Source organism: Stegastes partitus, unplaced genomic scaffold (assembly GCF_000690725.1).
Source record: "Stegastes partitus isolate 25-593 unplaced genomic scaffold, Stegastes_partitus-1.0.2 Scaffold2458, whole genome shotgun sequence".
Classification (NCBI taxonomy): domain Eukaryota; kingdom Metazoa; phylum Chordata; class Actinopteri; family Pomacentridae; genus Stegastes; species Stegastes partitus.
The window spans coordinates 24720-49845 of NW_007580189.1; the positions used below are offsets into that span (position 1 = coordinate 24720).

General features: G+C 40.0%; 1 protein-coding gene across 3 annotated transcripts in view; it reads right to left on the reverse strand.

Moving 5' to 3' along the window:
• Nucleotides 1-23474, reverse strand: part of prkcq (protein kinase C, theta) — a 28486-nt gene extending 5012 nt beyond the window's left edge. Inside the window, exons 1-11 of one of the 3 annotated variants that reach the window (XM_008305269.1) lie at nucleotides 23421-23474; nucleotides 15081-15464; nucleotides 8171-8370; nucleotides 6688-6748; nucleotides 4311-4491; nucleotides 4187-4218; nucleotides 4015-4100; nucleotides 2545-2674; nucleotides 748-857; nucleotides 314-443; nucleotides 57-223 (exon numbers count right to left, since the gene is read on the reverse strand). In XM_008305269.1, coding sequence (XP_008303491.1) covers nucleotides 57-223; nucleotides 314-443; nucleotides 748-857; nucleotides 2545-2674; nucleotides 4015-4100; nucleotides 4187-4218; nucleotides 4311-4491; nucleotides 6688-6748; nucleotides 8171-8370; nucleotides 15081-15198 — 1215 coding nt within the window. In that variant the 5' untranslated portion in view covers nucleotides 15199-15464; nucleotides 23421-23474. Of the gene's footprint in view, nucleotides 1-56; nucleotides 227-313; nucleotides 444-747; nucleotides 858-2544; nucleotides 2675-4014; nucleotides 4101-4186; nucleotides 4219-4310; nucleotides 4492-6687; nucleotides 6749-8170; nucleotides 8371-15080; nucleotides 15657-23420 lie in introns of those variants that run through there. The other 2 variants (XM_008305267.1, XM_008305268.1) reach the window with 2 other exon arrangements.
• Between the last annotated feature and the right edge of the window lie 1652 nt (nucleotides 23475-25126).

Here is a 25126-nt window from a genome sequence, read left to right on the forward strand (position 1 = left end):
TTCTCAGCTCTGGTGTAAACCCTGTCCTGTGCTTTGCTTGTCTTCTTCAGACCCACCTTGCCAAAGCTGCCTTTCCCAAGCATCTTGTGCAGCACAAAGTCATCAATGATAAATTTGGGCTGGTGGTCCTTCCTTGGAACGGCATACAGGGGTTCTTCTGTCGACGCCTCGGAGACCGTCCTGCAGACGTCTGTTGGTCCTTCCCATGAAACCCCCTGCACATCTGCAACAAGAGGCAGGTCAGGAAGCACGAATGAGATTTTAGATACATTAAAATAGAAGAAAAAAGAGAAATATTTAATAGGTTGTGTACCTTTATTTGCAGGTGTAGCGACAGCAGGTAAACCCATTATTAACCCCGACGGAGCTCGGACCATTCCTGGCTGGTTGACAGTCACCGGACCCTCTCGACCAATGATGTCTGTGTCTTTGGTGCTTCTTGCCTTAATGTGAAAGGTAAGACCAACATCAAACTGATGAGTTTGAAGGCTTTGATCGTTTTTTTCCCTGCCAATGCCAAGCTTGTCCTGCTATATTAAAAGGCATAGGCTCACAGATGATTAGGATATCTTTAGCTTTATCAATCAGAAACTAGCTCCTACTACTGTGTTTTTATAGGTGTCTTAGCAGCCACAAGGTGAATTTACTGTAACAGCAGTTGATGAAGGAAAACTCCGTTGCAATAGTGGTGAAAACACTACCTATACAGCTCATGTATAAGAGATTTTTTATTTTTTTTTGTCTGACCTGCTGTTTGGTCTCGATGATGGCCAGAGCTTCAGCCATTAGCTTTTGGTTGACCCCACAGAGGTTGGCTACTTTCTTCTGGCATTTATGGTGGACATTCATGCCACACTCTGCACAAAAAGAAAACACAACGTTAGCACAGTTTACCATGTAACTGATGCAAAAATAACAATATTTAATGCTATTTAATAAGCTGCTCTGTTGAATTATGAATCAAGCAAATGATGTCTTCTCAGTTCAGAATGAGGAAATATAATATATTGTGACAACGAATTAAAAAAAAAAACACAGTTACACATTGCAGGTTTTACTGATAGTGCATGTTTCATTTTGTATCTACAGGCAGGCTCCTAATGGGTTTATTTCTCATTTTACATGCTATATTTTCAGACATTTTGATGCGTCATTGCTTTGTAGCGCCTCAATCGATTATTTGGTTTATATGCTTTCATCTGATCCGTCATTGGTCGGACAACTGCTGGTGTTATTTGCATACAGAGAAAAGCGCAACATCCTTCTAGAATTAATCTTTTATAATCTATAACCAGCAGTTTGTGTGTCATAGCTGAACAACCGGTGCAGCAGATCATCTGAAAGCATAGATAACTTGGGTGTTTTATGTTTATCAGCAGCTGTTGCGCTGTGATCATCAGCTGATACAGTTCTATTTTCAGAAATCATATGAATATGAGCAGGTGCACGCCGGTCTGTTCCAAGTCTTTAGTTATTTCAGTGCAAGATAAGCAGGTTGTAATGATTGAACATGCTGCAAATACTCACTTTTTATGCTTATTTATGATTCATTTAGACTAACAAGGCTAGCAGGTAGAGTCCACTCAGTGAACTGTGGTCGATGCAGGTTATCTAGAGTTAACAGGAAGGCTGTTTCTCTGCAGCCTTTTTTGGGTTTACTACAGCCCCATTAAAAAGGATGTCTAACTATATGTGTGCAAGGAAAGGATTAGCTTCTTATTTTTGCGAGTGTGTTGCTGCACATCTTCACATAGGAAATAACTGTTCACTGCGTACTATAAATTCTACTGGACAGGCAGTTTTTCTTGTGGCATTCTTTTCGTTGTTACAGGCAACACACCCAACCCTCCCACCTCCGTTAGGCGGATGCATCAGTGTGTTGGCTTGCACTGGGAATGTGATCAATTTCGTAGGGAACTCTATACTTAGCACCTGCTGCGGCAGCTGCATGTGTTTGCATATTTCTGACGGGAAATGATCAAATATCTGCTCTTGTGTCAGCTGCTGGAAGTATATCATGTTATGTTGTGGGCTAAATTCTAATTGCTATCTGGCCAAAACCTTGTATTACCACATCTGTTCGTTGTGAATTTTTCATATAGACGAACGAAATGATCTGTACAAGCTGGATAATGATCCTCTTATGTTACATAAAACATTTAAAAAACCCCTCTTATGTCGGCACGTTCTTAATCACAACATTTCATCGTTTAGAAGACAAATGCTCGTCTTGATTTTTATCTTTTATCTATTTTCAGCTTTTATCACAGCCTTAGGAGTTGCATTTTAATTCACATGCTACAAAAAAAGGCAAAATGTGAACCTTTAATTGTTTAATTAAAAATGTAAAATGTTGTCACAAAGCTGAAATAAGGATCATTAGTCTTGTCAATAGTTGCGTTTTTTATGTATTTCTTAGGACAGTGATGTATTATTCAACATATCTATTATACTGTTAGATGTGTTTTTTATGCTTCGTTTACATAAGGATGTGCATAAAAATGTGCATAAAATCACAGAAATCAGAAAACTCCTGCCTCTCACCCTCACATTTGAGCCCCTGCTTAGCGAGCCCCCACAGCAGAGTCCCGCAGTGTTCACAGAAGGTGGGGCTTTTGTAGTTGTACACTTTAAACCTGTGGGGCATGTCGATCTTGAAGCGCTCCTTGTGGATCTGCAACACAATGCACACATTATCACCTCGGTAACAAGATCCTCTAGGAGAAATAAACAGTCCCGAATAGGGATGCTAAGGATTACTTGCTGTTGTGATTTGATAAATTGAGAAAATGTGTCGTGGATTTGCTGTAGTGCGTGGGTGCATGAGCAGGTGGAGCCTCTTAGTGTTTAATGAGGTGGAGTTACAGGTGCTGACTGCCCGTAAGAGTCGCATAGAACAAGTGCACCTCTCTACTGTCTAACTGCTAACTAAGACAGGCGTGCTGATGAACTCTGCAGCTTCAAGTTTGTAAAAAGGTGTCTGGCTTAGTTAGTGATGTGAGGTTTGGTCTTTTTAATGATTTTCATATGCTAACACAGACCGTGATTGTCTGTTAGCATAGAACAGCTAAAACTGCTAATGCTGCTAACGTTAGAAGCAGCAGGACCCTGATTTTGTGCTTCCAACATTTGCAATACGTGACGAAGTGTGTTGGCGGCGCTCTGCTCTAGGTGGAAGTAAAAAATGATGATAATACGACAATATTTGAGGACATCTGTTTCAGTTGAGCAGCTGTTTCCAGCAGCTGGAATAACAGTAGCTACAGTTAACAAGTCACTCATCATGTAGATCAGGTATGAGGGTTATTAGACAATAGATTATTAACGCTACAGTTTATTTTTTATGGAAGACTGCAGCTCGTTTGTTGGAGTACTTTGGATTCAAAGAAATCATTGTTTTTTTGCCATTTCATTTATAACTCAAGTAACCTGATGTTTACTTTATTTGTTCGTCAGATTCTTAATGTAGCAGAGCAGATGTTGCGGCAAACATTAGATGTCAAACCTCTTTTTCATCTGCATATGGAGAGCAGCCACTGTATTTCATTCATTTCAGCTATTAGTTGATTATTAATCATTAACATGACCAAGTACTGGTTAAGGAAATTGTTTAAAATTTGCATTCCTAGTCCTGCATTCTCAAAATCAGTACAAACACTTCCTATATCCAAACAGTGGGTGGCAGGTCTCTCCTTTTTTTTTTTTCCTCACAGCTGTTGGTTTCACCTTCTCTTCCAGTATAATGAACTTGAACTCAGCTGGCATGTGGCCGAGCAGGAAGTGAAACAAGAGCAGAAACGATAAAAGCGGTAAATGAGACAAGACAAGAAAGTCTGGTGTAAATGAAAACCCCGGTGCAAGCCGACTGATTCATCAGTAAGCATGACAGTCACAGGCTTACAAATCTCTTGTCAGTAAGTGTGGAGGTTACGTCTGCCTGGAAGACGCGATGCTCTGTCAGCGATTACTGGGAAACCATGAGTGTGTGAAAATCAGTGTGAAGCAGACACTCACCATTGTTTCTTTGCTGTTTATGGCGGAACCGGTGCATTTGGCGATAACTTTGTCTATGCATTTTTTGTGGATCGCTGCGTTGCACTCTAAAAGACACAAGGATGAGCAGCTTAGACACGAAGGCGCCATTCAAACCCAACGATCCAGCAATGTCAGTGGAAAATAAACTCACGTCTGCACTGGTAGCCCTGCTTGTTCAGACCCCTGCAGTGGAGAAAAACGGGTGAAATGACTCATATGATAAAGGAAAAAAAATGAGTAATTCGATGATTTATAAGATTCAGTCGGTTGCGCACCAGACAAACTCTTTGCAGACGGAACAGAAGGTCGGTTGAGGGAAGAACGTGGCGCTGAACTCGTGACATTTGACAACGTGGACTTTGGCCTGCTTGATGGCACCACGTCGCTGGTGGAGGGTGAACAGACCCTCTCTCTCCCGTTCGGACTCCGGGTCTCCTCCAGCCTGACCTGCAGCGTCTGAAACATCAAACAACCTTTACGTCAAAAGGAAAACAAGATTCGATTACGCAACAGGTTACACAAGATTGGGTAATGAAATTGCAGATATTTTCTCAAAAAACAAAGAAAGAAATAATCAAGTAATGAATAAAACTGTTCATCAGCCTAAGGAGAGAAGCAGTTTTGTAGTCTGGTGTGCAGCAGCACATACCAGACGGCAGCAGGGAGAACAGGCTGTGGTTTGGGTGGGTATCGTCTTTGAGTTGGATTTTGCACAGACGCATCATCTCACAAATGGGTTATTCCATCTCGGATAATCAGGAGCCTTCTGTTTGACCATCTCTGATTTGCCTAAAACTTTATGTTATCACAAACTTTGGATATTTAAAATGGTAACTAAAATTTTAGCTGGATATATTGACCCATTTTCAGTGCGTTTTTTTCCTTGGGGCTGTTTGAACGACGGTATCTCAGGAAATATTTGCTCTTAATGTGATCATTTTTCACAATCCTTTGAATCCGTTCCATTCACAGCTGGATGAGGCAAACACAAATATCGTATTTCAGTCGATATTTCCTTGTCGTAGTCCACTGTTTGTTTCTTCTGCTGTGGTTTTATGGCACCACTTGTTTATCTCGCCGTCGGCACATTTTAGTTTAAAGTCACATGAAAAAGATGAGCCTAATAACTCCGCGGAGGAGGTGATTTGTTAAATTGGGAGCAAAAAGTTCCCAGAAGTGCTTCATATTACTAATCTAAAACAAATAGAGGCATCAAATGAACAGAAAGTCTTGAAAATGATTGTGATGTTTATCGTCTGCTGAGCTGAATCAAATTAATCCTGATGCATCTCATTTTATTATCAGCGTAATTTACTTTGCTCATTACTTTTTCGGGTTTTTGCTGCGTGATGGAGCATGACTGATTGTTCTCCCTGCAGCCTAAGAAGCTTCATATTTTACAAAAATATAACACTATGACACGAGTTGTGGCTCTCCTTTACAAGCAGGGTGTCTCCCCTGTACGACACTGTGAGTAACCCTGAAACTCTACAACACAGCTTGCATTACAAACTGAACATCAATCAATATTGGACAGCTGAGAATGGCAGAATTTGAAAAAACAACAACAAAAAACAACCAGGAAGACAATAATTATGATATTTATACGGTTTAGATTTTTAAATATAGGAACAGAAATTAAATTTTTTGAAAGTTAAAGATTTGATTTCTGAACTAAAACCTCACTGTGACGACAAGAGTTGCTGCTTCGTATACGTAACTCCTCCTAAAACTGTCTTCACTTAAACTGTTGTTGACCCCAACTCAGGATACCACACACAGACACATCTAAGATTGCTGTTGATCTTTTCCTCTATTACACTCGGAAGGAAACCAAATGAACACATTGCCCTAAAGGTTAAGATATGTCTATTTGATTATCCTTCTTCAAGAGCGCAGTAAACACATTTTAACAATTTGCACATGTGCACTCTGTGTTTGCACGAAGGAGGAAGTTCCCCGGATCAAATGATCACAGTCCTCCAGCCTCTGTTCCACCTGTTGTCCTGGGCACTGATTTCCTATTTGTTTGCTCTATATATAGCTTTATGAGGCGGCTTCTTCCTTTTAGTTCCCTGTGACTTCTCAGACTGTGGCATGGCGCTAATGTCAGGAAAGCACCAGTTAAAAGCACAAAGCGCTCACATAACCACTTGCTGTGCTGAGAGCCAGCAGGGGGCAGACAATCAAAACTCTTATTTTTAGCTTGAGGGAATGTAATTATGATGGCACAATTATGGCTGATTAAGACACACAAGTGTGCAGCTGCTGCAGGGCTGTGAAGGACAATTTGGATGATTTCCCACTTTTGTAATCACATTCCCTGTTTGTATACAACATTTGATCATTTTCCACCACAGAAAATCCAACGTAGACTCTTGTAAATTAAAGACCTGGACTCATTTTAAAGAATAAAATGTGAAAACATGAAGGATAAAAGTGGTAGCAGCAAATGTTTATTTTAAGTAAATGTTAGAATTGGACTTGTCAGATTTCTGTAGTGACAAACAAATAATAATTTGTAGCTCTCACTGTCGTTTAGCCACATTTTGATAAGCCAGGTGTTTTAATTTTGTTGTAAACTCAGTAAATAACTTTCCTCTACTTGATATCTGCAAAGCCCTTTGAGCTGTGAAGGATTAAACTACTCACCGCTTTTCTCCAAATAGTATCTGGCCTCCATCAGCAGGCGACCCTGCGGCTTCAGCTCCAACTGAAACAAAAAGAAAGTAAAACAGGCACATAAATTATGTTTTAGGCTGAAAATTCGTCAGAAAATTCCAGAGAATGAAAGGGGAAGGACTTTGCTTCAGGAGGAGGAGGATGATGCATGCACGTTATGCATAGACAGTCTGGCAGACGCAAACACACATAAGGACCAGACTGGAGGAATGCATTTGATTGTAGTCATCTATTTACTGACAGTATTTGTTTGTTTCATTCTTACTGTGGTGTAAGAGACAGCTGGCATTAAGCCTCTGGTGTTACCCAAAGCCAAGTCTTTCTGTGGGAATTAAGTTCTCTGGTGCACCAGAAGTGATCTATTTTTAATTTTTGATCACTTAAAGTTGATTTAAAAAAAGAAGTGGGTAATTAGCATGAGCAGTGATATTCCTTGATCTGAATGTAAGTAGATGTAACTATCAAAAGGTGCAAAACTGAACCGCTTTATGCAGGGCTGAGGTCGTCCCCCACAGCAGAAAATTGCAAATGTATGAGCATTTTAGTCCTCATTAGATGACGTACAAAAGAGAGATCGCAAGAAATACAGGTAGAAAGAAATAGGTGGGGATTTGCAGCAGTTGTGTCTGGCTGGTCTTGAATTGGGGTTGCTGTGATTATGTGGCCAGTTACCATGATGCTACTTTGTTTTCACTTCAGTGATTACCTTACAAGAAGTCAAATAACACTTCCTGTCAATTTGACAGGTCTGTAACAGGTGCAAACAACACCCAGGAGTTCAACCAAATATGTCTGAACCACAATCTGACCTAGAGCATTGAGAGATGCTGGGTTACACACTGCTTTTATGCAATGGTGTCCCTCAACATTACACTTCTTACATAGCTCTGGACTGTGGCCGTACGATCAAAGCTAATGTTCATTTTAGCCACACTGTCCATGTAATGTGCTAATGCTCGGGATTTTCGCCTTTAAAAATCAAGTCATCCACTGGGTCTGTAGTTCTGGAGATGCTGGGAGTGCATTAAGACTCTTGTGTTCATTCTTGCAGTCAACAACAGGACATTTGGCCTGGTTTGGTCATAGCGGAGACATTTTAGAGTTAGCAGAAGCAGCTCTAGTGGTGCTCTAGTGGTGTCCCCTTCCAAAATGCTGGTGTTGTGCCTGCTCACTCTCTGCCATTGCTTACATGGCTCATTATAAATGTTATTAATTACACCTGTGCTTTTCCTGCTATAAGATTTCAAGAAACCATTTTGCGTGGAGAGCAGGTGATGATGCTTGCTCCCAAAAATGGCGGCTATGATTTTTAATGACTGAAAGGAGGATTACCCCTCTAAACATGTGGTCCTTTGACCCCAAAGTGAGATGGCCCATCTGGATTTTGCCACAACGGCAAAACAGCTGGTCTGCATGTTCAAACAAGCACACACATCCGTCCTGCTGCACTAACCCATATCTCCAGCTTGCCGTTCTCCCTCTTGCAGCGAGTTGCCAGTGAATCGAGAGCAACCGTGGCCTCAGACTTGAGCTCTGCTGTCCGGTCCTTCACCATCACATGCATGATGCGCCCGCGGTGGACATGGGCATCGAACGTGGTGCTCCATGGCGGGTACATGGTGGGCTTCTTCTGCTTGTACACTTGACCCTTTTCTGTAAAGACAAAAGGGGAAAAAAAAAATCTTCTTTACTGGCAGAACTGCTTTACTTTGGAGGAAGTATGATGAAACAAAAGCTGCACTTAGTAATTTTTACTTTGAATTTCACTTTAGTGCCAAGTAGGAATTTTGTGCATCAGCAAATTAGAGATCTTCTCGTAAGTTGGAAATTGTGAATGATGCAATTATTAGTCTGTGCCACAGAGCTCCGTTTGTTGTCCAAAAACTATTGAATGAGCAACACTCTTGCACTGGCTGACACGCTCCGTAAGTATCTGGAGTCAACCCCACAAACACTTGGTGTGTTGCTGCCTGAAGTACTAACTAGAGCACCAAATGTGGATTAATCTGGAGCTGAAAATAGCACGTAATATGATTTACTCCACTTTGAGTTAAAAAAGAAAAAAAAGAAAAAACAGTGCCCAGCTGTTTGACAATATTGTTCAGTTTTTTTTTTATTTAACTCGCTGAACCACAAAACCCATCTGTGAGTTTAAAAGACCTGTTTTCTTTGAAAATCCCCAGCATCTTGTCTGACGCTTCATCAGAATAAACAAACAAATTTAGACTTAAAATTGTGATTCATCTTTTCGAGTGATCTAGAAAGACAAATTCAGTTCTGGAGGTTGTATTTACACAAAGCAGAGAAGAAAAGAACAGAAAGCAGCATGTTGTTGGAGGACACATTCAGCGTGGGGAAATATATTTTGTTATGTTTGTAGATGTTGTAAAAATGTAAGTAGGCCTCATCAAATAGCCTGTTGGCGGCATATCGAAACCATATTTTTTCCAAGATTAGTTGTGCATTTATTGCACTTTTTTCTGTAAATCTAAGAAATCTAACCTTTATTTTTTTCTTTATTCGTCGCATCATAACTTTGGTATACTGCATGAGACATTCAAGTTGTCTTTTAAAAACAGCTGCAGGACTTTATATTGCAGTGAAAAATGAGCCCACAGTGAGTAAAGATGTGACAGGAGCAAAAAAAACAAAAACCCAGAATCTGTTTTGGATTCAGAGGGTTAGAAAGCAAAACAATTGTTTTGCGTCCTCAGTAGGAAACAGCACTGGGCCAGAGAGTCGCAGAAGTATAGAATATCACCAGCCTCGTCCTCTAAACATTTAACTTGTTAGCTTCCATTAATAGCATCCGGAGGAGGATCCGGAGATTTCCTGCCAGTGATGAAAACTAACACCAGGAATTAATCTGGGAAAATAGGATGAATGTATAGTGTGTCACTCTCCAGGGATTAGCTGCTTTTTTTTCAGTCTCAAGTTGCCATTTAAAGCTAAGTCCTTCTGTTATTTTTTACATTTTAAATTAAAATGTGGTCACCCTATTCTGTAAGGCTGCTAGTGTTGTTAGAACTGAATATTATTCAGCATCGTTGCCATGGGTAACACATTTAGTTTGCACCGCAGCATGTTACATATCTGAATATTAGACCACTTGTCCAGCAGGGTTTTTAAAAAAAAAATTTTTATCGAGCATTGAGAGATTTTTAATCGTATCATATGGCCAGGAAAAAAAAAAAAAAGACCCCTTCTGGCCTTCATAGTTGACATCTGCAGATTTTTCTCCACAATAACGTCCCATATATCCACTTACGTAACAGCCACATGCCATCCTGCCGCTTCAACAATAAAGCCCACTAAGCTTTTTACTCCCAATGTGATCTGCAGCCTTCCTCATCATTGGCTCATCGCCTGTCTGTCCTGCCAGCTGCAGTGTGTGCTGATTAAAGCATACAGAGAAGGAAAATATGTGTGTGCATCCCCAGACGCACAGGCTATATCAGAAAGTTTGTGACGTGCAGAATGCGGGGTGACATGTTTTGGTGTCAGACAGCACTCATAGTCAGTTCCTGTGTTCTTTGAAGCGTACCAGCGTGGCATTTAGACTTTAGACTCTTATGCCTGTGCTGCTTTGAAGGAGTTTAGTTTTTCCTCTCTTTATGTGCTGTGGGTGTTTTATCAAAGACGTTTAGCGCAGACACAAAGTTAGCTTTAAGTATCAACACTGCAGAGCTGGATGTCATCCGCAGTGTCTCCAGTAATCGTGACACAAATTATGAATTCTCTCCTTTAGACAAGTCTGTCAGCAGCCTTGAAGCCCTGATTCACCAAACAGAAATCCAAAAGTGGAAGTTAACTAAGAATGGCCCTCTGTTTAACTGAGCTGTCCATTAATACATGAGGATATATCTCATGGCGCAAAAAAAAAAGGAACTGTGCAATGACCGTGCACACCAAAACCTTTGTTGTGACTTTAGGGCTTTATCGCTTTGCTCCAGTTATGAAAGTCGACTCACACAAAGCGGTAGCCAGTATTGTGCTTTTTCTCACTGGCAGTATCGCTCATTAAAAGACCGAAGTAACAACGAGCTGAACTGACTCACTGGTATTTTCATGTATTTAAGATCTGCTGCTCTGTTTAGTGATGTTTCACTGCAGGAACTCGGGGAAGGTGTGAGGTGGCACAAACGTTTACAACAAGGGCCCGCTAATTGACCTTTTATCCTTTCTGTTTCCATTGTGATGCAACTTTGACTCCAAAAACGACAGGCAGCTAGTGGTTACTAGAAGCAACTCCAGTCCTACAAGCGCGTGGTGACGACGATGGAGGCGTGTTGTCTTAACCTAGATGGAAAATAGAGGTTCACACAAAGGTTCGAACCCTCTTAAATGGACCACAAGCTCTGCAGTGGAAAATCACATATTGAATCAATTCCTGCCTGCTTGTAAGAAAAGCTTGAAGAGCCCCTAAATGTGTATTAATCCACCTCTGAGGATAGTGCTCAACAAATGGGCAATGTACTCTGGGGCTTCTTAAAAATGTTTGTGAATTGTTTTTAAAGGTTTACATCTTGGAAAGGAAGCACTAACCTTAGGAGTGAGTGTCAGGAAATGCTGTGATTTCCGCTAACGGTGGTGTGTTTACATGCACTCCAGCATCCTAGTTATGATGCTTATGCCAGTTTTGCTGATATTCAGGATATTGTGTTTACATTGTGTTGTTTTTTTTAAACATCCTTTAATAAGTAATGATATTCAGTTTACTAATTTACTGCACGCCGTTTGCACAGGTGTCTAATGTTTACGATGTAAACCAGCAAATTAATCCGGCATTCTTGTAACTATAAGCTCACCCTGAAATTAATATACTACTTTGAGACCACTTTAGCTTGAGGCAGCAGCACTATTAAATTCCAGCACTGACGAGAGTGACGAGGAGTATTAAATATGTCTTTCACTTGAGCCAGTGTCAGCCTGTCACTGTCAGTCTGTAGACCTTTACAGTGATGGATGAAGAGGCCTGATGTAGAGTTGCCATGATGGAGTTCCGTGATCATGAGTCAAATTTAGTGTTAGCATGGCTTCTTTTTACTGGCTGTGTGTGACAGAGTTGAACCGTTCATGAGACCAGAGAACTGAGTACAACAGTTCTTGTCACTAATGTGAGTGACCAGTGTGTTGCTGTGGAGAATAGCGCTAACTTTGTGTTGAGTGAAACTGCACCTGTGTTGGCAGCATTCAGAAACTGGGATAAAATGACAAGTGTACTCTAGCTAGCTTAATTTGTTTTCATAGAATCAGGATAAGGACTTATCCAGGTTTCTGAAATTGGGATTTGATGTTTGTATGTACAAATGGAATACTTCGAAAACCTGATCACAACCAGGATACTCGAGTCGATGTAAACGCAGTCCTCATCGGAATCAGTCTTTTCAGGGCGTCTGTGGAAAGTAAAATGATAGAACATGCTGCCATGTTCTGTGTTTTTATAAGCACACAGACACAGGTACAGTTTGCATAACAAAAACTAAATGCTGTCGCTTTTTATAAAGTCACTGGCTAATTCTAGGTATTATAACAAACTCAAACAATGAGATTATTTTAAAAAACAAAACAAAAGCAATCATTATTTGAACCCCTGCCAAGCTTCATTCTGCTGGAATAGACAGGAGTAGATTGGCACAGAGAAGCAGCTTTTTGGCTAGTCATGCATGCCAGCACTATTTTTCAAAACAAAACCATGAAAACAGAAAGTCACAGGGCCTTAAAACGTTGCATTTTTGTGCTTGGCAGAGTTTTAAAAAATAATAATTAAAAATCCAAAAGGAGACTGAGCACACACAGCTACAGACGACTTCAAAGGAGAGCTGTTTATCCAGGCTTTCCATCACTTTTATTTGAAGATAAAATCAGTTGCAGTGAGCCAAAGTGACTGATGGGAGCTATCTTTAGTGTTTTTTTTGTTTTTAGCCAGCTTGGGAGTTTCTCATCATCAGCCCTTAATTTTACAAACTCAGCATGGTGCCAGCGAGCAGCATCATAAACACTGGAACCGCTAGAGGTTAGTTCATGTGATGTACTGATATGTTTCTTCCTTTAAGGTGAAACCTGGCATTGTTTACTAAAAGAGCGGATGTCTTCATATGCTGTGGCTATTTCAGTGCATGGTAGTATTGTGAGTCTCTAGTATTTTCTTGATCTAGTCAGTGTCTCATTCAGTCCTGAAAGCCATTATTGTCTGGGGCAAAGTGAAATGAAACTAAATGACACCGTCCCCCAGTGAGTCACTCATATGTCTATGAAATACAGAGCCTTATTCTGGTAGCTCGTAATACAAGTCTTGTGGTTTCACCAAAGAGGAAAAGAAACAGAAGAGCCCTCCTCTTTCCTCTCAGTGACACTTTTTTTTTTAGCTTTATCCTGCACTCATACTCACCAGTGGTTAAAGATAGCCAGATGCAGAACAAAGATATCTGCTGCTCGTCTCTTATCACAAGTTTCCCAACGCTGTGACATTGGAAGTGAATCCACAATGAAGTTTGTAATAATTGGAGGATATGGTGACTTACTGTTCTGACCCACTTGCATTTTCAGCCCTATTTTTGTTTGTCGTTATCCATCCAGCTATATGAAGCCTGGGATCCTATGCATCAGTTTCCCTTACAGTATTATTTACAGTACATGTAGCATCAGAGCTAGCATCAGTTTGAATTCCTTATTTATCCTAAACGCTGCATTTACTACAACAGGACATCCAGCGTTCTTTAAAATGAAAGTTTAACATCGCTGGTTGTCTAAGAAAACGATTAAGGATAGTCTGTGAGACTTGTGCTATACTTGGTGGTGACATTTTACTGTCCAACATGTTCTAAATATAGAGATACTACTTCTACATTTCTATTTCCAACTCCCACTGTCATCGCTTCTCTGAACATCCTGTGTGTCACTTCCTGGATGGAGGGGGGAATAGTTTTTCTAGGAAAGACCAACTGAATGTAAAATGGCTGTTTGTTGTAAAGCAGAGCGATTCTAACATGTTACGAGTGTACTGTGTGTATTACCACGAGGGACAATAAAACACAAGTTATTATCATGGTTAAAACAGCAAAAGTTGGTGGACAGTTTTTTTTTTCACTAGAAAAATTAGATTAACATTTAAAATTTACTACAGAAGTTTAAACACAAATATTAAAACCTAACTGTATTGAGAAATAGACTGATTTACCCACTTTAAAAATACATCATAGGACTTCAACTAACTGTCATTTTCATCTAACTTATAAAGGAAGGATGTGCGCGACTGTTTTTTTGCTTTTCTATGCAGCTGTTCACCAGATCTTCTTCACACTTGCTGTGTTTATTGATGCAGACCCGAAGAAGTGCAGCGTCGAGTGTGAAGTTGTTTCCGTGCTCCTCCCTCATATTTTGACTTAAAGTTATTTTCTGTTACGCTTTCACAACAGTATGTTTTCAACGAGGTCCCCAGCCTACTGAGACTAATTCAGTCCTTTATTGGATTCTACAACTGAGGTCTTCTTCACTTCCCCTGTAGTCAATAAACAAAAAGGCAACACAAACAATACCACCATGCCACCGCACGAGATCCCTTCCCAGCTCAGGACTTGTGAAGCGCCAATTTGTAGTTTGGTGTTTTAAAGCTGAGTCACCAAAGCACTAGTGAGTGTCTCTATGCGTGAGGTGAAACGCCATGCAGCTGAGTCAGACGAAGCACGAGATGCATGCAAGCCGCAATCGTCCTGCTCTGAACAGGCATGTTTTGAAAGGGCACTGCATGAGTTGCCATTTACTTTCAACAGCTGATCCATTTTTTTTATCTGTAAGATGTCAGAAAAGAAGCAGATACGCTAATTGCAACTTCCGTCCTGTCCTAAGATAACAAAATTGCTAGTTTTGATCAACCAACAATCCAAAACCCAAAGAGATGTTTGGTTTTACGACCATATGATACAAAAAAAAAGCAGCAAATCAACACATTTTAGACTCTGAGACCAACTACTGTCTGGATAAATAACTCAATTAACGGATCATTCGTTGATTTAGCTCTGGTCCAACTCAGAGACGCTAAACCACAGCTGATGGGTTCACCACAACCAAGACATATTTATCAATACAGATATCAGAATGCTCCACTGAGTGGTTTAATTTAAAGTCAGTATCTTCTCATGCACAGCCACAGTGTGGATAGATCGTACAGTTACAACAACATGAGAATTAATGCAGTGTTGAATAGAATATCAATAAGTTTTTGTTACGATATTCTACTAAAAATAAGTACGCTCAAATAAAATAACATCCTTTTGACATCGCTGCAGTCACTCCATTGATTCATTGATTAGTGGACAGAAATACTCGTCTTCTGATTACTGATGAATTATTTAGCCACTGACCTGTGTCGATGGCCTCCTTCATGTAAACAGCGCAGTAGGGATTCAGCACCTCTTCATGATAGGCCAGGCCAGGATCGATCTCAAAGTTGGAGAACCCAATCCGCAGGAACGGCGACATGTCTGCCAATTATTACCGTCTGACCTCCACCCAAGTATCCAAACAACCACCTGGAACGCTGACGACGACGCCCCTCGACACAAGGCGGTTTGATGAGATGAGGTTCGTCAGATTTTGGAGACGACTCCTGTGTTTCCTCCACAGCAGCGACGCACCGACTGCCCCTTTTCCTCCGGAGGAAAGATGGGTTGGCAGCGGGGAGGAGGAGGCAGAGGAGGAGGGTTTTTTTTTTTTTTTTTTTTTCCTCCCTTGATGCTTTAAACAACCTGTGAGAGGAAGAGGCAAAGACAAGAGCGATTTCATCACCCGGTGACGCCGTAACCACAAGATCTGGCTGCCAGCGAGTTCCCCAGCAAACTCAGAACTTTTGTCTGCTCCAGCTGGCTGTCAGAACAGGTTTAGCGCTGAATAAACAACAAAATATCTCCCCATGTAGACTCCCCACACAAAAGAGAAAGTGTTTTATGAGGAGACAGAAAAATGTTTGCTAAGCCTGGCAGATATTCACACTTAAAACCCCAAGCAAGATAACAAACCCACCTGCTGGAACCTCAGCGCATCTAAAATAAAACCGCCCATACCCTCAGGACTTGTAAACACCAGCTGTAACACTTGGCAAAGCCTTTGAACACCTCGTAAAATATAATCTTCTTTTTTTAATAAAAAGAAACAACAACTTGCTTTGTGGGATCAGCCGTAAAATATAAATAACTACAGTAACACACCTGTAGCGCTCTTCTTCTACTGCTGCAGCTCTGAACGCGCGACAGCCTCGTTGACGGTCGATGTGATATCCGAGGCCTGCTCAAGAGCTGCGTGTGTGTGTGTGTGTATTTTTGCATTTGTGTGTCAGCCCCAGTGGTGGTGAGGAGGCCGGGAGGTGACTATTAATAGAGCTGAAATACTAACCGCAGATCAGGAATATATGACTGCATGGGCCTGAGTCTGCAATACTCGGCGTCACAAACTGGCACAAGTCACCTTCTTTACTGTAAACCCTGCTGGCCCTCAGTCGGCGGTGTCATGTGAGCTGACAGATATAGAAACTTTCAAATGAACTATTTATGTCAGGCCAATATTTGTCTGCTAACATTCACCATCGTAGCATTAGAGCACGTTTTTGTGCTACCAAAAATTAAAGTACTGAGTGCTTGATGTAGATTTGTGTTGCCATGTTAATAGAGAGGACATAGAAATAAGATATTGGTCGAAAACTGTAATTAAATAGGTTTCAATTCACTGCAGCTAAAGACAGCGTAGAAGAAGAACTTACAGTGAAGACCGTATGATAGTACGATGGATTTAATCCTTTAGCCTCTTCATGTAGCGGTCGATCCATAGCAGTTGTGAAAAGTATCGAAGTACTTTACTCAACTACTGTACTAAAGTACAATTTTGAGGTACTTTTTCTTAAGTGTTTCCATTTTACTTCTGCTCCACTGTGATTCAGAGGCAAATATTATACTTTCTACTCCATTACATTTAAAAAAATATTCATTATTGACAAAAATAAGTGATGTAATATTAATAAAGACAAAACTTTATTAATCGCTGATGGTAAATTCACAAGCTGCCTGTCGGATATAAAGCAGTTAAACCATCTTTACCAGATGCAACATTAAAGTAATGAACACATTAATGCATCTATAGATATAACGCATGCCAATGTACATAATGAATACTTCTACTCTTGGTACACTGATTAAATTTTTAAGGTTAATACTTTTGTACTTTTAACTATAAATGCATACCTCTGTGTGACATTGCTCCCTTTACTAATGTACAAGATCTAAGCACTTCTTCCACCTCTGATCTATAGGTTGTCGTTATGCTGTTGGGTCGTTTAATACTCCACTAATCAATACTTTTGTATTAGCAGTAGACTATGATTAACGTGAAAGGGGGCATTTTGTAGTGATTAAAATGGTCTCGCCCCACCTCTGTGGCACAGTTTGGCATCTTTCAGGTCACTGTTTTGGTGTTACAGCTTATATTCCTTGTATTATGGTCACTCCCATCGATCTCATCAAGGTCAATTAAAGCTGGCAGATGCTCTCAGCAAAAAGCTCTTAAAACCTTCTGTGCTGAACACCTGACCTGCTGAATTCAGACATTAAAGCAGATCATTTTGGACTAGACAGTGAGCATAGTGAAGATTTAGCAGCTGAAGAGCCACATATCTTTCTCAGGAGTTTATTTAAAAAGAGCAGACTACATCTTAAAGGATAGTAAATACTGGACTAAACATGACAGAAAATTGATTGTAAAGTCGTTAAAGTTTTTGCTTATTGTGTAAATAGACAATTGTTTGCTGACGTGTACGTATGATATGTCAATCTAATGTTTACAAATGTCTTTTGCAGCCCCCGAGTGGCTTAAACAGGATTTAATGCCAGTCAAAATTGCACTATTTTATAAGTAGACTCTTTTTTTGAAGGTCAAAACAAAATGGAAAAAAATACTAGTAAGCTAAGTAACTTTTGTTGATATCTTCAAATTGCCCTTTTTGTCTGTCCAACAGTCCAAAACCTCAAACTATTCAGGTCAGTAACTTAGTGGATGAATAAAACCAACAGATTTTCCTCATGGAAAGCAGTGAATCCACCATTTTATTGCCTGTTTCTGTTGATTTTATGCCTTTATTAGTTTTAGTTTGATGGTATAAGCACCTTTGACTGTTACGTTTGACTACAAATGCGACACATTGCCCGCTCCAAGTCATTGGACTCTAATTTTTCAATTAGTTAAAAACCAATATGTCCTCACAGTGGTGCTGTGAAGTTTGGTTTTGCTACTGAATTCATGACCGTAATGTCAGTAGATGCTCAGTGAAAAGCCGTTCTCAAACATTTAAAATCAACCTCGTCACGATAAACAGTTGGTGCCATCAAACTACAGTAGAAGAAGAGGCACAGTTGGTGGAAAACAACATGAAAATAGTGGTTTTAACATTTTTAATGAATATAAAAATCATTCCGGTCAACTCAAATAATCACGATCAGGTTATTAAGTAATGATTGTAACAGGCCTACCATCGCATAGAAAGTCTAGAAACAGTAGATAAGAATGCCCCTCTCTGAGCTATTGCGGTTTGATGTTTTACCTTTTTTTTTTTATGCAACGTGCACGTTAGCATGGTGGAATCCAGTTAATTTGACCCTTTTATCTGAGGTTATGTCCTACATACTGTCAACCAGAACATTGATGACATGTAACAGGTGCTGTGAAACTGGGACACAGCTGTTGGCTTGTTTTATTTTTAATATCTGTTTTTAATGACTTTGGTAACTGTTTTGTTCTCGGTTGAATGCGTTCTGTTTAAAGGAACCTTAATTGTGTGAAGGCGATCGCATCAACGTAAGTGTTTAAACATCACAACTGGGTTAAATCAGATGCTACACTGGACGTTGGACGAAGCATTTATATTCTAGTGACTAGCTACCTCGCTTTTCCACGTGTTTTTCCCCAAGAAACCAAATAACACACATCGCTTCTTCAGTCAAAACGTACAGATGTTATATGAATATAAACACAGGCTGATATCTTGATGTTGAAATGATCTCACGCCCACACCCACACACCTCCCAGCATCACAGATTCAAAGATTTGAAATGCACAGAGCTGCAGCGCTCCCCTGCAGCCTCCCATGCAAGTCGAACCTGTCGTATAAAGAGGAGTTAAACTTCCGCTGCTGAAGTTACGACGATGTAAACCACACTTCCTGCCTCTCAGCGGTTTCGTTTTTGAAGCCCCACAGGTGGGTCTGTCGCAAACATGAGACTGAAAAACACCATCGACATAAGACACTGCTTCTCTGAAATTTCGAGAAGGTGGGCAGAGAACGGAAAGCAAAGCAGAACGTTCTTAAGCTCATGCGCTGGTGAAATTTTAGGTAGAATCCCAAAATCTCCTATGAGAATTTGAAACCTAACAAATGTGCTGTGTGTGAAACGATTTCGTCACTTTAGATTTACTAACACCTAAACTTGTTTGTACCCGCATAGAAGAAAGCCGTAGCCTGAGGCTGACTTGTAATTATCTAACCTAAACTTTGACCATAAACCAATTAAAAAATGAAAACTTTGTTGAAAACGTTAAGGATACAGGTAGATTTTTTTCTTTATTCCACATCTTTGTTGTACCGATCTTTTATATTTGAAATCTCTCTTGATCATCAACTTCGACCTGCCACATTTCTGCCTTGGTACCACTTCAGTGGTCTGTCACCTTGTAGTAAAGTGGAGTCGGTATCGCTGCTTCAACATGCACATTCACAGTTTAACTTTTATTGAAAAGAGGCCCGTTTCCTGTGTTCTGCCTCCGTGCTGACCCTCAACAGTTGCAAATGCGACAACTACTTGTTTCTGTAACTGCAAATGCTGCGAGTTGCTTTTTCACAGTTTGTTGAACTTTTCCTGATAAATGAACGCCCCCTCTGTCTGTGGAAACTTACACTCACCAGAAAGCTGACTTGACAGACTTTAATTTCCTTGGGAAGCTTCATATATTTACTGCTGCTGAATTAAGTTGAACTCATTTAGTGTAACTGTTTTTGTCCATTTATGTGCTTGCTTCATCCAGTAGTAGAACAGTAAATGGGTTGTTGTCAGGCTTTGTCCATGCATCTCTGAAGAAGGCACATTGTTGCTCTCAAATGATAAAGTTTATGTTGTGTGTTCATCGGTCTAAACTTTGACTTGTAGGCTACCTTCACACTAATATGTTTTGATTTTAAAAACGCATAGCCACTGTTACGTTTACGCCTAGCGTCCACACTACTCTGCAGTTTTAGGACCCTGAAAATGGAGACTTTGGAAGCACTTTAAGCTTGACATCTCCAGGGTTAGAATTTAGTCTGGATAGGCAGAAACTGAGACTTTTAGAAATGATGACGCAGACACTTGAGTTCACTTTCTGATTGGGTCTTACCGTCACTGTTACTTCCATTTTTGCCAGTGTGTTGTTCTTTCATAGTATTTCCTACAATTATGCAGCCAACCCCCTGCTTTGTGTTGCACCAGCGTTCGCGTGTTCAGTGTATGTGAATGGCCACGTAATGATAAATGGTCTGCACTTGTATTGCGCCAATCTACCTTAGTGGTACTCAAAAACGTTTTACAGTGTGTTTCTCATTTATGCATCACACATGCTACACCAATGGCGACAAAGCTGCCAAGCAGGCAGGGTGTGTCTTGCCCAAGGACACTTTGACATGTTGAGGGGCGGTGAATCGAACCACCTACCTTGCGATTAGAGGACAACCCGCTCTACCACCTAAGGCACGGCCACAGCCGCCTGTGTAAAATGCCTTTTTCGGGTAAAGGGCTGAAATACTAGTCTGGATTAAAAAACAGCTTTCTAAAACAAAAGCGTTTTAGTGTGGGTGTAGACTTTGTTTTTTTCTGTTAAACTTGATAACAGGCAGTGGATGCTGATGAGTTGGTCGTTGCAAGCTTCGCTCAGACCCACTAAGGAAATAGACTAAATAGCAGAAGTTCAAAGAAAATCTTGAATTCTAGTGCAGATCCCCCAAAATGTGCAAATATGTCACAATGAATGTCATTAAAATGATGCGTAAGATATTTTAAGAATATTTCCATTTTAGAGGAGGTTCATATAAATCAAAGTCTTGGCTGTGAATGTGTGTAATCCTGGTGTAGAAACTTTAAAAATTAAAGTCACCAAATGAGAGGAAGGTTGCAGCCATAAAAGCTTGTATTTGAGTATTTTATTAAATTGAATCCAAAGCTGGAATAAGCTGATGCTATTAGAAGAAAAAAGATGATTTAATGAACCTTAAAGCTTCTTAAGAGCAAACAAAAATGGGATTTGTATTTTGGCATTAATGTTGATTAATGTTTGATGCACCTACGACGTGGATTTGAACGAGGAGGTGAATGTGATCGGCCAGTTTGTGATGTGCTGCCCAGGCAAAGTTCACAATATGTCCTACTATGTAAATTAAAATAACTTCAAAAGACAGTGAATGCTGTGCAGCTTTTGAGCTGATGTAATGTGAAGTGTTATGCCTGTGGTGACGTCCTAAACGGATTAATCTGTCCATGCCCTCTTTCTTTTCTTTGTCATAAAGTAACTGTGCTCTGAATGTAAGTGGATTTCAACAGGACGAACACACAGGGGTCATTGTTAAAACAAGCTGCTGATCCTCGCTTTAAACCCTTTGATTACTATTTTTAACCAAACAGCAGCTCAAATAGTGTAAATCAGCCGCTAATGAAACCTAATATGTGTTTTCACAACACACAAGGGCATAAACACAGGCTTTTGTGTTGCAGCGAGGGCTCCGGGTTATTTAATATTGAGGCCTCTGAGCAGAAGCCACCAAATCTCCGCAGTATCCTCTGGTGGCTGACGTTCATCTCCTCTCAAACAGTCACAGAAAGAATAAACAGACTTCATTATATTGTGTTGTCTCAGAGCACAGACCTTAATGTGTGCAGGCATCATGGTGCCATCTGAGGAGGTGGATTTACTTTCCCTGCAGCCCCCACCCCCATCGTTAAACACACACAGAGATGCAAAGAAGGTCAAGTGCCCCTGTGCCAAAGCTGGGGACCTTTTAGAAACCCTTTCATGACAGAAGACAAAGTCAAACGAGCCTCCCACCTCAACCCTCAGTACCGAGCACCATCAAAGCCCAGTGTGTGTTTTTGAAGTAGCCAGAAGAGGAGGAGGAGGGGGAGGGAGATCTTTGTTGTTATTGACAGGAGGTCCATGTGCGTGACAGAAGCCTTTGACTATAGGTGCCGCTTTGACTCTCAGAGTGTCCCTGAAGTGGTCATTCATTCAAAGACAGAACACAGCAGCCACAAGGATGTGACCCTCAGCAGCTTACATCAGTTAATTTCCTCGCAGTGTTAGGTAACACTGCGTCAAAGAGGCACGCATTTACTGGGTTTTTACAAGGAGAGCAAGCTATTTAATGTAAAGTGAAATTCTACACCTGCAGTGAGCAAAGTGTTTCCCTCTAAAAAGATAAAAATTGGTTTAGATCTAATTATTTCTGTAACTGTAGGTGGTGGAATATGAGTTGAACAGGCTGCTGTCCTGTTTAATTTGCTGTGTGGGATCATAATCGAGCACATTTACACAATTATGAAGGGATATATTGCATTTCAACTCCCCCTTTGTCAATCTTTCTTAGAGTTTATTAGATATTTTATTGCTCAGTTATTGCTCGATAGACCAAAAATGCAATTCATTACATTAAAATGCTGCTCACATAATTACATTACATGCACAAGTGATGCACTTACAGTAATAGTTTTACTGTAATATTTCTATTTATTTGCTGCTTTTTTTCTTCTACTTCACAGCAGTTTAGCCAATGCACTTGTCACTCTGCTATGTTTATAGCATTTGACAAGGTTTTGCACATAAATCTGTTTGTAAAACTTGTTGCATTCTCACTGATTTATCACCACAGTTTATGTAAATCAATTTACTTCCTCTGAGTCATCTTAAACATGCAATTTCTAAATTGGGAATGTAACTTAAGTGCTGTACTGTAAAGCAGGAAAAGCACAGGGGTAATTCATAGCATTAAAAACAACTAAATTCCATTTTCTAGTTGAAGGATTCTTGCATTGTGCAGTCAGGCTCTCTTTATGGCATACTGAGCCACTGTTGGCAAAATCTTCATCCCCTGTGCTTTTATTTCTTTAAGTCAAAATGTATGCGGTGAAAAAGGTCTGTTGTGTTTTGCACTTAACCCTAACTGCCTAAATGTACATAAACTAGTTAACATCATCTCCTTGTAGAAACCTTAGCACTAGAATGCTGCTTACAACATTATATTAATACATCTCTAATAATTATAATAATAATAATACACATATGTACGTAATGCTTGTAATATATACCCAGCTTAGTGAGTACATTTAGCTGATAACAAGTCCAGCTTTAGGCAGGAATTCAGGGCATATACGTGCAGTGTTTAACTCACACTGCTTCAGTCTCTTAGTCCAAAATACTTCTCAACTTTACACCACTGTTAATACGACTTTTTACACGCACTAATTAATGCAGCTTTTTACTGCGTTAACCAGTGATTTTGAACCAAGTCTGTGTTTCTAAATTAAGCCCAGGAAGCTGATGCAAAGAACAATTTTAAGCAGTGAAATGCACCTAAATGTTGCAGCACTTTCCTCCCAATTCATCATTAACAGCCTGAAATCTCAAAGAATAAAAAGAGAACTAACCTTTAAAGCAGGCAGCAGTGCTCTGTGAAGTTTAGTGTTTGCGGACAGAAGCGCCTCTCCATCTGAACATTTGTGTGACAGACCGCAGGCAGCAGAGCCGGTGCATTTAAGCGTGATAGCATGAGGCGTTCGCTGACTGTGGGAACGTTTCGTCTCTCCCAGTGATCACGCGTGGCTTTGAATTAAAAAGTGTAAAGAGGAGGGAGGAGGAGGGATTTCATTGTTTGTTTGTTTTACTTGGAAAAACAGGATTATTTTAAGTAGGAGTAGCACTAAACGGCGTAACCTATTTATTGCAGTGGATCCTGCATTTAGCCGCTAAAAGCCTGTTGCACATTAACTGAACCTAATCCCTCCTTCTGCTGCAGCTCCATCCCATTCTGACTTTCGCTGCCTTTTAGTGTCTTCTTTTTTGTGTGTGCAAACACAACCATTTGTTGAGGAGCTGCAACTTCCCAGGAGACATTGAACGCAACTGTGATCCGTCCACCCACATATGAAGTGAAACTTACTTGTGAAACAACGAGTCAAAGAAAAATCTTTCATGGGTCACCTGTAGCGAGGTTGGATAGGAAACGTCAAAGCTCGAGTGTTTTGTGAGACACGCCTCATATTAGCATACATACATATAAAACAAGAAGTAGCGAGAGTTTCAGTACCATTTGTATGTTAGGGGTTGTTTTTTCTGCTTTTCTTTTTCCAGAAAGTTGAGGGCAGTAGAGAGCAATGTGAGAAAACTGCAGAAGAAGGGTTGTCGTCATGTTGTGTGTTTATTTATTCATTGGTTTTGTGTAGAGCTGTAGCTGTGGCTTTTAAAAGTCAAACAGTGTGGCGTCAAACTAGTATTGTTATCACTATCGACCGCAGGATGGCGGCATTTGAGCACCCATTAAAGTGAAAAAACACAAAAAACTGTGTCTAATATGAATAGTTATGACATTTATTCTATTACATTGACATTTTAAGGTTAACTTTGGAGCTCGGGTAGAAGTTGAAAATGTAATTTGAGTCGAAATCCTCTGTTTCGTTTCACAAAAACCCACTTTTTTTTAAGTCTAGATCCTGGGAGCAGACACAAAAACATATGAAAGGGTTAAACGCACACAAATAAACCCCCAATATTTATTCCCCAAAAAGTGAAAATGAACCAAATTATATATAAATTATAGCAGTGCTGTCACTATTTATTGCATCGTGGGGTCCAACCCTTAGTCTGCCCATTATTTAGTCGTGCATGTTTACTGGTGCTGTCAGGGTCCGTCTCTTTTCTGTCTTATGATTTAGCACTTTTCATTTTATTTTATTTGTATTAGTTTGTTTGATTTAACACTTTGAGTGACACTTGCACTGTGAACTGTGCATACAAATGAAGTTATTTTCTTCAGATTCATGCATCTAAGTGTTATAATGTAGAAATTGCATAAAGCCATATAAGGCAAAAAATAAATTCTGCAAAATATGTTTTTTTAACTGAGAAAATTCTGTGATTTCACCATGAAAGGTAGGTCTCAAGAATTTAGTTTTAGTATCTAGAATTAAGACAGAAAAAGGCAAATTGCTGCATTTGGATCTTCAGGCAATGAAAGATTGTTTACACAGTGTAATAAAATGATTAAAAATAAAGATCTGCAGAAAAGCATATAAATTATAAATGAAAGGATAGAACAAACCACAAGATTTGAAGTTACAAGCATAAAATACATAAC